Here is a 14,129-nt window from a genome sequence, read left to right on the forward strand (position 1 = left end):
GTTCGGCTGCCGGGCAGAAGGCCAGAGGGTAGTTTTATATGCTAATGAATACCTATTATATATATATATTTTTTCTATGACAACGTAGCAAAAATGTCCGAGACAACAAAACGCAATACCGACGCAAAACAATAAGCTCCCATCACGACAACGTAAAGAATCAGAGATGACACAGCTTCAGTTTATAAGTTGTCTGAACATCAGAAAGATCGGACATCGGCACGCATAATTAGTAGGCATAATTGATCACTTGTTGTGAAAGCTACATCCTTGGTTTACATCCCGTTTTTGAGCTTGAAAGGGAATTCCAAGCTGCTAAATCATTCGTTCAGGCGTTGTGTAAACCGGAGACAGATTAGCCCCCTCTTAAATTATAAGTCGCGGTCGAATGCCAAAAATCGAAGAATCGTATGATTGCCATTTATTCTTCCCCTCCCCCCCCCCCCCAAATATACCGACTGCTTTCACAATACCATAAAAGAAAGGAAAGCAGTTGGAAATAGATCAAGCATTCACTTTGTCTGGTGATCATAAACAATCGAAATAAACAACAGCAAAAGAGGCAATACGCATGTAAGAACATTTACATTTAGGGTGGAACCGTTTGATAGGGATACACGAGGCCTTACTTTAGCCAAAAAAATTTGACCGTTTAGCTTTCACGCGTTGCCTCTACATTAAAACACCCAAGAGAAAACCAATAAAAGCACGGCAAAGGTTAGAAGGGATTAATTCGATTTTAGTTTGTCTGCGCGGAGCAGATACATTTGAAACTGCGCTCTTTGCAGAGTTCCTTTAAGGGGGCAGTCAACCCTCTTCTGGGTGCCTTTAGGACCGGACTTTTGCGTCCATTTTAGAAGACTTCCATCTCCCACTTCACTGTCGATTGAATTTTTTTTAAAACTGCAAACTGGTATTTTTGACAGCATTCTCTGCAAAGCATCACCTTGCGTCACAGGACAGTGTGATTCGAAGTAACGAAATTGTCAAAAAAGCGCGATATTGAGGAACTTTTTGTCACGCTTTGTCACGCTCTAGTCTCCTTGCGAATCCATATCTGACTCTGAATCCGACTGCTCGTTGTTCCCATCATCTGATTCATCAGAGAAGTCAGCGTTACTTGTTTCCAGTTCATGATCAGTAATGTCTGTTAGTTTTTTATCTTTCCTCTTGGTTTTTTGTTCTTCTCGGTTCCAGTCTTTCATCTTAGCACCCATCATAAAGTCATCCCGTAGAATGCTCCATGATGACGCGTCGTCGGTATCAGTGAGCTCGATTCCCTGAAACACCAAAGTAAAAGAGGATCGGTATATTTTCAAATACACATTGTCCGGAATTGAAGAGACAAAAAAAAGTGGACTTTGAAGTCCCATGTGTATGTGTTTTCAAACCTTTTTCGCTGCTTACGCTTCACTTCAAAGCAGATTTGACCTAACATTTAACCCTTTAACCTCTAAAGAGTGACAAGCATCTAATTTTTCCTAAAAATATCAGCCCTGAACGAAACATTAAGGTAACAAGAATAAAGGAGATGATCACCAACTAAAAAAAAACTCTTGATTAATAAACGAATTCTCCTTGTCAGCGCCTGAGGAAATGTATGGGAAGCAGTGAGGAGAATATGCCCACTGATGTTAAGGTGTAAAAGGTCAAGGAAATCAGACAGCAGTTACCGTTCCTTTCTGTTCTTTATTCTCTTGAGTCTGTCCCTTGTCAGAGCTGCTTTTCAGCATGTCAAGAAAGGTAGATTTGGACATCGTTTCCACTAGTATGTAGAAAAAAATTAGGCCCAAAAAAAACAAAAAACCTTAGCATAAGTTATTATGATACAGCACTTTTGAAGAAAGGAGGCATAGCAAACAAGCTGTACCCTCCTAAGAACAAAATCATCAATTCCACTAATATATTATGCAAAAACAAATTTGAAACTAGAAAAAAGCTTAGCATAAGTTTTTATGATGCAGTACTCTTGAAGAAAAGAGGCATACCAAACAAGCTTTACCCTATTGACAATAAAATCATCTGCACTCTACATGACAATTATTCTCGTTTGCTGAGGCTCTCACCTTTTGTTTTCTTGGCTTCAGTAGGAGCAGAGTTTAGTTTACTGTTCATCTCCTTCTGATGTTTACTGACAGCATTGAACAGTTTGACCACTAAAATGAGATGGAGATCAAAAGTTCAGGAGAGATTCTTATGAGTCCTCAAAAACCTGTTTCAAAATGAATCTGACTTCAAAACTATTTTAAACTAAGTTTGCTGTGTTTTTTTCCTGCAAATTGCACTCTGCTGGAAAACTTGTATAACATATTATTACTGTTGTTTGGTTTCTGACAGGTTGTTGAAAAGAAAGAGGAAAATTCAGACCACTTTATATAATCCCAGATGTTACAAAACTCATAAGTGTGAACTCAGTACCTGAAATATTTCTAAAATGTATCTGTGCAAGACAAACAAACCACTCAGAGGGGGTGATGCTATTTTGTTTCTGGTTTTTTCATTCTTACACATGTACTAATCTTCATCATGAGAGGCCTTTGCACAATCTGCACTCCAGACACACATCAGATTTTCTAGCTTTGACTGTAACGATAGACAAAATGGGCCACAAGCTTGGATGGCATTACACAGCTTTAGAGCATCAAGGGCCTGTATTGTATTCTATGTGTATCTCATTTTCTTTTACCTAAGTAGCATTTTTATTTTTTTAAAGGCAAACTATTGTTCTACCATCTTAAAACTAAAGTAGAGTATGACAAATGAACAATTTAAAAATGGACAGATGAGCAGACAAACAGTTGGAAGGAATTTAAACATGCAAAAACAAAAACAAGCTGCATATAGCATTTCTAAAAGCAGAGAGAGATAACTACAAATAAAATTATGAAACTAGAATAAATACCAATAAAATCAGGCAACAATAACAGTTACCTCCTCTTGTTGCAATTCTCATTAAGTTCTTTTCATAATCCAGTGTTGAGGCATCAGGTTTAATATGGTCTTTCTGAAGCATAGCATGCCGTTCTTGACTTTTCAGCTTATTAGACGAAAACAACAGCAACATCAGTGAAATAGTGAGTCAAAGAGAATTTAGCCCTGATGGATGTAAGATGCAGTAGAAGATGACATTTTTAAAGCTCTTCTATACTTAGAAAATTTGTGACCTTTCAAAAAACTACTCTTTACCTTCTTGGAGGCTAATTGTTCATTTCTCTCTGCTTTTCTCTTTTCAATTTTCTTGTATTTCAATAACACAGGTGGCTACAAATGTAAAGGAAAGATAGAATTAATAAAAAATTTGACAGTCATACCTTGAAAGTCTTTCAGTCCATGTTATTCCCAATGAAAAAAGATCTAAAACAGTATCCTTCAAGTATATCCTTTGAGAATGCATAATATAAAACTGTGTAATAACAATCAATTTCCATCAATGCGTTTCACAAGGATACTCATATCCCATCAGACTATCAGTATTTCCCTCAGTTACTCATAATGAGTCTCCTAGTTAAAGATGCAGACTAGTGTGTTATGCTTTAAAAAAAATTGTTATTTGAGATGATTCAAATTTAAAGCATAAACAGTAAGTCGCTTTGATTATAAATGACAGTGACATTGTTTCTTAGGGTTATAGTTTGAAGCTTGTTAGTTGTTGTATAATTCACACAATGTCAGCAGGAATGGTGACTGTAGTTTTTCTTTTGTCAGATACCTTGTCCTCTGGTAACTGATTTTCAAGAATTCTTGCCATAGCATCTGCCCATCCTTGATTTACTTCTTCCTCACTACCTCCACCTAAATTTGGAAATATTTTTTCAATTTCATTTAATCAATCAAATATCATGTTTTCCGCACATTTATTTAATTCAAAGTTTTAGCGGAGCAGAATATCCTACGATAATTGAAATGAGGGCTTTCAATGCCTTAAATATTTCGTTATAGAGGTAGTTTTTCCCGTTAACCTTTTTCGATAAATTGTTCTTTGTTGGGCTCCAACAACCGTGTAGGTGATAAAAATTAATTTCCTCAGCATAATCTTTTGAAGCTGGGCTGTTACTCCGTACATTCAGGTTTTCAAGTTGTGATTAAATGTTGGGGATTTGAAATGGAACATGAGGACTACCCATGTAGAACAGACTCAAAATCTTAGTTCACTTTCGCTGTTATTTACCAAACCGAACATGCAAATAATACGCGCGCACACGTGGGGACACGGCATGTTTATCCTCATCATCATACTGAGTAAAAACTTTGAATCCTTTATGCTTTGCACACGCGATAAAAATAAGTGGCAATTGATAAAAAATCATCTTTCGAAGACTGACCTTCGTCTTCCATTTTTGGCTGAGCGTCTGAAATTTGTTTCTCGAAGTCTTCGCTTTCATCCGCCATCTTAAATTAGAATGGGTGAACTGACCAAAACATGCAGGCTCAACTAATTGCTGAGCAGCCAGGTCTTGACTAACGTGCACAACAAGACGAGAGGTATCTATTAGGTACTTCGAGATTATTTGTCAATATTTTGATTACAATTTTCGTGCGAGGGTGCCGTCGTGTCTAACAGACCTCCATCAAGCTAATTGATAACTTTTGAGCGGTCATTTTCCGTCACGTATCTTACTTTCTCGTTTGAGTCATGACGGAAATGGACTTCTCTACAAACAGTTTTGTGAGATCATGTTCCTTAGACTGTGAACTTAAACCTGTCTATGTGGTAAGTGATAAAAACAGATTTGAAAAAGCAAGATCTGCCTCTGAGAGTTTTACATGCAGATGTTCAGTTTGTGACCGGAAGTTGTCTTGGGCCAGTTTGGTTGCATTTTTTGGGGGGTTTTACAGACATTTTCTGATTCAGTGATGACCTCACTTATTAAGATTTTTTTGATGGATCAATATAGATTCCTCGTAGCCGTGTGTCTGTTCTTTAACTCCTTACACCCAAATATCAGTTAGCATATTCTCCATAATGTTCATCATACATTTCCTAAGTTTTTTTTTTTTAATTTATTTTTTTTTTAACAATTTTATTTACAAGACGATCACTTACACTACTTACAGTATTAATTACACTTACATTGTACTTGCTACTTACACTACTGATACTTATACTTACACTAATTATACATACACTACATTACGATACATGTATTACAATACTATTAACATTAATTTAATTTACGGTTGGCGTGTTTACAAAGTTCTTTTCAATTAAAAGACAATCACAAGTGAACATACAGGTCTCAAAAATGCTACATTTCTTTGGATATTTACTTTTGATATAGCTTAAACAAATATTTACGAAATTAAGTATAAGTCTAACCTAAAACAACAGCAGCATGAAAAATTAAAGTAAAAAAGCCCACTACATTTCCTAGGTTGCTGTCAAGGTGAATTTGTTCAACAATCAAGAGCTGCTTTATTAATTAAGTGATCAATTCCTTTATTCTTGTGACTCTGATTTTTGATTCAAGGGTGATACACCCTGGAGAAATCAGTTGTCAATCACTCTTAGGGGTTGAATGAGGCGTGAGTGGTCCAGTGGTCTGAGCGCTGGACTCTGGGTCGGACGGCCCGGGTTCGAGTCCTGGCCGCGGCACTACGTTGTGGCCTTAAGCAAGCCGCTTCACTCACCTTGCTTCGTCTTCTCGGATAAGACGTTAAGCCGGAGGTCCCGTCTCCTGCAGGGTTTGGGGTAGGAGACGTTAATTTCCCACGCACGAGATTACTGTGTGATGGATGTCCTCCCCTGGGTTGGGTTGGGTGGATTTAAGAGGGGTAGTGCCCCGTATGGGACTCCATGTCCCGCTGCACTAACCCATTTGGCGTCCGTCTATCCGTAGACGTACCCAATAAAGTTGTTATATATATATAAATGGTTAATGGATCACAGATAATGTCAAAAAGTGGCAAGAACAAAAAAGTGGTTGAGCCCAGTTTGTCACTGATGTTCTTACCACATTTTGATGCCTTCTGCAATGTATTACTGTCCAGACCCACGGCAGCATGGAATTTACTTGTTTTATATGATAACACAAAAGTTTTTTAATGGTGAGGTCATCCATGTAATTGTCCTCTACTGGTCATAAATAACAACCAATTAAAATGCATATAGGATTCAGCTTATCATATAAATAACCATGTTCATTGCAATCAGTATGCCAAGAATTATGAAAATACAAGAAAGTGAAAAAAAGAATAATAAGGAAAGACCCTATTATGAACATGAATCAAGTTTACTTATGAACTTTGTTGAGAATACAGAGTTTGATCTATTTCGTGTTTTTTTTTTTTGACAGTTCAAACAGGCAGTCCCCAAACTCCTCCCATTTTTCAAGACATTTTGCATCTACTTCATACTATGGCTGCCAGAAGCCAAGAATCCTTCAATACTGGCAGCTGCAATAAAGATCTTACCCATCATAAGCCTGTGTGGCTTTGTCATCATGCAAGGAGTGAACCCCCATGACTATAACAGCCGCATACTTCTTGGCCTTATCTTCTCCATGTTTGGCGATATATTTATAGTTTGGGAACATAGCCATTTCCATTTTGGTATCATCTCTTTTGGTATCGCCCATCTGTGCTATGCTTCAGCATTCAGTTTCACACCAGTTAATCCATTAGTTCTAGTGGGTCTTTTGATCCTAACTCTGAACACTTATTCCTTGTACTTTCCAAACCTCAATGGCTCCCTCATGGGAACAGTTGCTGGATACATGCTGATGATATCTGTTATGATCTGGAGAGCAATCACTGGTCTTCAGGTTTCTTTACTTAGCCAAGCTTGGCAGTGGACCAAACTTTGTGCATGTGTTGGAGCTATTTCATTTGGTTTTTCAGATTTTATTCTTGGTGTAAACAAGTGGTATTTTCCAATCCCTTATGCTCGAGTTATTGTTATGGTGACATACTATAGTGCCCAGTTAGGCTTTGCTCTGTCTTGTTTCACCACTAGTCAGGTTAAATTGCATAAAACCAAGGAATAGGTTTTAAGCTTAGGTTTAAAGTAGGTTTTTAGCTTAACTAAAAAATATACACTTAGTGTATGATCCCTAGGGAAACAGTTAGTTTTGTCTTCCCAAGAGTCCTGTTCAATGTTTCCTTGACTTTATCTTGGGAAAAATCAGGACTCTTGGGAAAGCAAAAGTAATTAGTTTTCCAAGGGACCATACTTTAAGTTCTTTGTTATATATTTAGACTTTCCCTTAAACAGTCGTGTGCAGTTGTATTTGGCGAGTGGGCAACAACTGCACAATTGTATCCCAGTTGGGATACATTTGAATCTGATTAGGGGCATGTGACCAAGAATCAACCAATCACAGTGCTCGTTTTGTTGAGTGAAAGTCTAGGTATATAACAAGTGGTATTTTCCAATCCCTTATGCTCGAGCTATGTTATGGTGACATACTACAGTGCACAGTTAGGCGTTGCTCTGTCTTGTTTTACCGCTAGCCAGGTTAAATTACATAAAACCAAGGAGTAGGTTTTTAGCCTAGGTTCCTTTGAAGGAAGTTTATGCAGTCATGAAAGAAAGTCAAGGTACAGTTGAACCCAGCTTACTAAAACTTGGTTTACTCAACTCCCCTGTAACTCAAGCAAGATCCAATTTCCTTTGACCTAATCTTTTTAGTCATTTACAATCCGTTAACTCAAAAACCCCCATAACTCAATTTATTTTTCATTTCCCTGGGGGGTTTGAGTCAGCAGGGTTCTTCTGTATTTTAAAAGAAAAAAAGAGCTTTGTCTCCATAGTTTGGGGTTTTTTCTAAGGCTAGTCAGGGTGTGAAATTAATTTTTTTTTCTGATAGCCACTTGGCTCCTAAATTCTTCAAAGTGGTAGCCAATTCAAAAAAAAATTGGTCGCCATTTTCAAAGACAAACTAAACCTTTTTTCACGCTGTCAGCATTCTAGATAGACCCTCCAAAATTAAGTTAGGAAGAAGATCTTTAACGTGCTACAAAGTGGACACTAGGATGGGAGATATACAACTTTCAAGCTCACCTAAATCCAATATGGCGTCTAGTTATCAATTGAGATGCATGTGCTGCACTTTGGAAACAAACTTAACAAGGAAGTTTGCTGCAGATTTATCTTTGCAAATCATTTTCATTCAATCTATCTCTTTCGTAAGGTTATGATGAAACATTCTAGTCGCCAATTTGGTGACTAAGTTTTAAGATTTGGTCGCCAAAGTGAAAAATTTAGTTGCATTGGCACCTGTATTAGGCACAATTTCATGCCCTGCTAGTTCGTTTTTTTTTTGGTTGATAGAAAGAAACTATTTCAATTAATATAAATTTGCAAGAGTAAACAAAAACCTGAGAGGCAAGAAAAAACTGAACAGGACAAAGAAGGCTCACTGACTGTGTAAATATTATCATAGATTCCAATTAACTATCTTGATGCAAATTTTTCATGCCTACCATAATTTTTTTTATAATTCATCATACACTACAGAGGAAAATTTTGTTCAAACTGACATTTTTAGTTTCAGCTCTTTTCGTCAGTGCTATGCTCTTACATGGGGCTATTATAATTTAAACATACAGTCAACTCTTTCCTTACAGCACATTTCAGTTATGGACAGTTGCTAAGTAATGTTAATTCCCTACAGTTATTTTTGGTAGAACTGGTAATTTTATCAAGACCTCCAATGATCCAGGCTAGAAGAAGCTCTTTTTCAACTTTCTTTTTGCCTTTAGGTTAGACACTGTGGACACATAACCACAACAGAGACATGACTTTTTATTATGTACCGTAGGACTTGCAAATGCATGGAGAAGTGGAAACGAAACTCCCCAAATAAGAAAGAAAACATCACAAATAGACAATTTTTCGTTCTGTAAACATTACTTGATGTAAAAAGATATTTAATTTGTCATTTAAATTACAAAGAAAGAAAAACTACAACTTTAGCCACACCTAGTAACAAACGGTTGATCATGTTTTATGGAGGGTAGGCCTAAAACAATCCTCTTTCCGCGAAGTCCGTTGCACGAGTTCAACCAAATAGTTCCATTATTTCTTTTCACTCTTCCTTTCCCCTTCCCTTCCCTCCCCCCATGCTGCGCCTCTTTCATTTCGTGAAGCGAAATAATATCTGATTTCCGCCCACTCTCATCGCCCATAGCTATAATATACAAAACATACTAAAGCAAACCCGTAGTTACAAAAGCAATCTATTGTTTTTGCTACTATTTTCTTTATCTAAGAACTGAATGCATAATGTAGTGTGGGGTTGTGCGAAAATCTTGCCTGAGATAATCCCAGAATATATGATGAACGCTTTTAAGAAAAGGTAACTTTCGATCTGGGTTATTTTTGTCAAATTTACAACGTCAAAAGGTCAAGAGGTGAACTGAAGTAAATTCGTATCTGAAACTTCACCTCACTAAGATACCTTTTCTTTACTGCGGAGAATTACATTTTCGCGGTTTCTTTTGTCAGAAAGATGGCAACTCGGTGTGACGCATAAGTTGTGGCAGAAGTAACCAGGTTTCAAGGTTAATTTTTCCGAACGGCTTTTTGATAAAATAATTTGCAAACCCAGTTCTATGTACATCCTGTTTTGCTCTATTAAAAAAATTTGCATATAAAAACATGTCATGGAGTAGTTAAAAGTCACTCCGCTGGACTCAATAGATGTATAAATCGCGGAGTAATTGCGATGTTTGACGTAACTCATACGCATTGGCAAGATCAATGACGTCTGAATTTATTACGTTCCTTTTGTTCGTGTTCTATATGAAGTCTCGCGCAGACAGGACTTTTTAGGTAGTTGACGTTTTCAGCACACACAAAAAGTAAGACACTTGCGATGACCAAGAACGAAAGAAACTGCTCTGTTCGAGCAGACTCGTATGTATTACAGTACAAACTGGATAAGTCTGAAGTGGTAAGTTAAAAACGTTTTTTTCGTGGGATGGTTTCGAACAAAAACAAAGCAGTTCGCGAAATCGCGATCGATATTGCACATGGCTCTACTTTGTTTACAAATTTGCTTCTGTGACGGAATCATTTCGCCTCATTCTGTACTTATCTCTGGAGAAAAAAGCAACCTATTTTAATCTTCATTTAACTTTGTCGATTTGATATCTTGATTAGTGTTTGTGTTCATCTCTTTCGCAGTCTTACTTTGACCAGTTTTTCCGCAAACAAATCAGTGGTAAATATCACGAGAGCATTATTCGCTCTCACCTGGTCATTTTTTGACTGAATTCAGCGCAGTCGCTTGGATTCTGTTGTTCAGGAATACGTCTTTTATCAGCTTAACACTGAGTCAATACTTTCTTAAAAAAAATACCCCACTGCAGAAGTATGTAAAAGTGAGTGTTATTAAATTTGAATCGAGTAATTTTCGTTCTCATACTGGTATGCGATAACCCCAAACTCCTCTATAAAATCCGAAAGCGAGTTCGTTTAAATCTTGTTACGAAATCTTCGTATTTAATCTAATCATCATTAAAGAATGTAGTTACTACTGAATGGTTCCTACTAGATGAATTTAGATACATTTAAGAAATCTGGACCTTTCGAATTCATTAACGTTTCATTTCTTTTTCAAATCTTTTAACTTTCGAGAGTGTTTTATGAAAGTTAATTTTTGTGTCGTTTGGTTTTTTCAAAGTACTGGACTTACGCAATAGGGAAGTTTGATTTTGGAAGTGTGGTTTTTACAAGTTCCTCTCGAACGACATGTACACTGCATGGAAAAATTAACCAATAGAGCGTGGGCAAGTAGGGGGTTTGGCAGGGGCGTACGTGCTGTTATGTCACCGCAATGTCACTCAAGGTTATCAAGAATGCAATGTCATTGCGTCATCCATTTATAGGAATATTTGAGTCTTGAAGTAAAATGATTCAAACAATTTCTATGGGGCACATCATGCTTCTGCTTTATTTTTTTTCAGTAGGGTTTAAAATGAATGTTTTGTTTGGAGAGAGATTTGAGCGCTTGATATTAGACTTAACTAGGTGTTAAAGATCATAATATTGTTATCAAAATATTGTCGGGCACTGTGGCGTTAGTTCAGACCGTTTCATTGTCACTTTTTCCAGCTTTTTATTCTCAATTCCTTTCAAACTGATAATAAGAGTGCTACAGTGTATTCTCTTGGGCATAAATATCTTTTGTGCCCTTAGTGTCATTTTAACCTTAGCTTTGGGCTCACACTAAAATGAATCAGAGTTGGGTTCAAAAGTGGTCTTTGTCCATGAACATAAACTCTAATGTTTTAATGCCGTATATCATGGGGGGGGGGGGTCTTGAACATGGAAAGAAGGTGAAGCCAGTATTGTCTTTTTTCTTTTCTTTCAGTTTTTATTTGTTATTTTGTTTGTTATTTTGTTTTCAAAGTGAGAGGGTTATGCTCTTTGTAAAGCAAGTGAGATACAATCCCCTACCCTAAGAAATTTATGATGCTAAAATTTGCACTACATGTACAAAATTAATTTTGGTTGTCTAATAAAAAGAGCCTTATCTCTCATAATAATCAGTGTGAATTTTGTCTTCTTGTAGGTTAAAAGTGTTGGACCCAAACTTGTGCCATTCCTAAAAACTGTTTGTGTTTATTTTGTGGCATGGCTTCCAGAGACAGAGAAACCAACTGTATTTGCTGCTCTCCTTAAAATTCTGCCAATTCTGAGTTTATGTGTATTTGTCAGCCTGCAAGGAATAAGTCTTGAGAGAGAACACAGCTACAGCAGGAGAATTCTTCTGGGTCTCATCTTTTCAGCCATTGGTGATGTTTTTCTTGTATGGAAAAACACTTACTTCATTCACGGCATGGCTGCTTTTGGTATTGCTCACATTTTGTATATTAGAGCCTTTGGGTTCCAACCAAGAAACCCCCTTGTAGGATCAATCTGTGTCTTACCAGGTTTGTTGGTGTACTACATATTGTACCCTGGACTCGACGCAAAGCTGGTTATTCCTGTCCTTATATATGGCTTTGTGGTCACTGGTATGATGTGGCAGGCCATAACTGGTGTCCAAAACCAAATCGAAGAGAATGGATTGTGTCGCTGGACAAAGATGAGTGCATGCTTTGGTGCTGCCTTGTTTTACCTCTCAGACAATATCATCGCCATCAACAAGTTTTGTTTTCCTGTTCCTGGGGCAAGAGCCTTGATCATGACAACATATTATGCTGGTCAGATGGGCATTGCTGTGTCAGCTTTCAACCTCGAGGAGGAGTACAACCTTAGAATGAAAAGCTGTAAAAAATTTGAGTAGTTTCATTGCGAAAATGCAATTTTTTCTCTTGGTGTTGTAAGAATAAATCCTCTGAGTAAGGAGCATGAGGTTTCGATTCATATTACTTTAAAACACAAGTAGTTCTGAAAATATGTTTTTTTTTTCACCATGATACATTTTCATCTAAAATTCCCAGATTGTAAAATTTGTCACGTTTAAAATACCAAATCATTAACACTGGAAATATAGTTTTTTTGGTAATAATTGTTGAAAGCAAGTGAAACTATGAGCCTTTTTGACAAGACAATTGGAAAATATTTTAAGACTAGTCTCCAGCAAGCTATGATGTTTTTTTTTTTATCATTGGGGAGGGGTGATAATTTATTTTTCAAGAGTTGCAAATACAGGGAATAGTGGTATTTATAACCTTATTTATGGCCAAAACTGGACAAATTTGACATTGGTAGTGACAAGCAAATGCAAGATCCTGCATCTTGGCTTGTCAATTGAACCATTTCAAAATATTCTTATACTATTCAATTACTCTTGAATTATTTAAAGAATGTTATAGACAAGGTATTCCTACTTTAATGAGCTAAGCTCACTGTAAATAGCTCAGAGTATTGCTCTACGCATGTAAATTAATAAGGGAAGCTATTTAAGATCTGAAAATAAATTTGATTCCTAAATTCACTGTGCTCCTTTACTTGATTCCATCATTATTGTAACAATAGACTCTACAATAGACTCTAATTGTAATTAGTTGATCAATTCTAAGCTTCAACCCCCCCCCCCCTGCCAAGCCAAAATTGTGTTCTAATGTAATTTGGTGTTAACAACTGGGTTGAAAATGTAAATTGGCCACCATTAAAAGTTAAAAGGCTGACATTTCGAGCGTTAGCCCTTTCACTCTTTATGGCGACCAATTTACGTTTTTACCTTCATTCTTTTGAGTTCAAATGACCTACTCGACTGACTTATTTGATGGTCAATTTTTTTTGGAAAAGGTGAGATCAGCGACTGTGACTTTCTGCTTACATAGGTGAACTCTTTTCTTTGAAACACCTCCATACTAAAAGATAAAACATGTGTATTCCACTGGAGAGACTTGAGAGGTCTGGTTAAAATTCACCACCCCACCCAGGCAAGGTTCAAATTTTTACTAGCCCCTGGGAGCAACAACAGTCTAATGCCTCTGTGTTGCGAGGAGAGGGATGTTGACGGTTAAAATGGATCGGTGCATAATTTGTAACACACGTATGGAGAGAAGGATAAGCATTAGACACTTACAGGGAAAGGCAATCACAAGAGACTGTAGGAGGCAGATGACTGTGCAGTGTATTTAGCTGCACAATTTATGGGTAACATATAAGTTGTGTCACCTCTGAAGGAAGCATCCTAAAGTGCAGGTATTTTATTGCAGTGAGTTAATTTAATTTAATTTAACATAATTTATATAGCGCTAACTCCACTAATTGACCAAAGCGCTTTACAATTCATAATATTAAAATAATTAAAAAGATCCCACTGGTAATAAAATATGAATAAATTAAAAACCTATTTGCAGACTTATTTATAAAAATATCACAGTAAATCCTATTCCAAATTATCAAAAAGTTAAATATTATATGCCTTTTTAAAAAGATCGGTCTTTAAGTGTTTCTTTAATAAATTAATTGTATCTAAACTTCTAAGATCTAATGGCAGCTCGTTCCAGAGTTTAGGTGCAGCAACGGAAAAGGCCCTGTCTCCATATGTTTGAGTTAACGTTACAAACTCGCGATCGTCTATTCGACCGACCTTTGCTTGATTTAGAATTGAGAGTAGAGGGCTTGGGTATGAAGTGGGGAAAAGCCCCAACCCCTCCCCTCTCCTTCCTTTTGACCGTCGCTCACCTTCTTTGTGCAAATTTCTTCGTCTCGCTCCGAATGAAGA

The 14,129-nt window shown here is 36.9% G+C and overlaps 3 protein-coding genes across 3 annotated transcripts; 2 read left to right on the forward strand and 1 right to left on the reverse strand.

Moving 5' to 3' along the window:
* Positions 1 to 569: 569 nt before the first annotated feature.
* LOC113671771 (RRP15-like protein) lies at positions 570 to 4,474 on the reverse strand. The gene is made up of 7 exons (XM_027188024.2): positions 4,323 to 4,474; positions 3,710 to 3,792; positions 3,187 to 3,261; positions 2,932 to 3,037; positions 2,067 to 2,156; positions 1,674 to 1,765; positions 570 to 1,280 (listed from the first exon to the last, which is right to left on the reverse strand). The coding sequence occupies exons 1-7, from the start codon at positions 4,387 to 4,389 to the stop codon at positions 1,035 to 1,037; spliced, it is 759 nt and encodes a 252-aa protein (XP_027043825.2). The 5' UTR covers positions 4,390 to 4,474; the 3' UTR covers positions 570 to 1,034.
* LOC113671772 (lysoplasmalogenase TMEM86A) lies at positions 4,436 to 8,917 on the forward strand. The gene is made up of 2 exons (XM_027188025.2): positions 4,436 to 4,711; positions 6,294 to 8,917. Exons 1-2 carry the CDS (start codon positions 4,634 to 4,636, stop codon positions 6,981 to 6,983), a joined length of 768 nt encoding a protein of 255 aa, XP_027043826.2. The 5' UTR covers positions 4,436 to 4,633; the 3' UTR covers positions 6,984 to 8,917.
* An 838-nt stretch (positions 8,918 to 9,755) lies between these two features.
* On the forward strand, positions 9,756 to 12,883 carry LOC113671763 (lysoplasmalogenase TMEM86A). The gene is made up of 2 exons (XM_027188016.2): positions 9,756 to 9,893; positions 11,517 to 12,883. The coding sequence occupies exons 1-2, from the start codon at positions 9,816 to 9,818 to the stop codon at positions 12,231 to 12,233; spliced, it is 795 nt and encodes a 264-aa protein (XP_027043817.2). The 5' UTR covers positions 9,756 to 9,815; the 3' UTR covers positions 12,234 to 12,883.
* The last annotated feature ends 1,246 nt before the right edge of the window (positions 12,884 to 14,129 follow it).

Source organism: Pocillopora damicornis, chromosome 10, assembly GCF_964200805.1.
Source record: "Pocillopora damicornis chromosome 10, jaPocDami1.2, whole genome shotgun sequence".
NCBI classification, from domain to species: Eukaryota; Metazoa; Cnidaria; class Anthozoa; order Scleractinia; family Pocilloporidae; genus Pocillopora; species Pocillopora damicornis.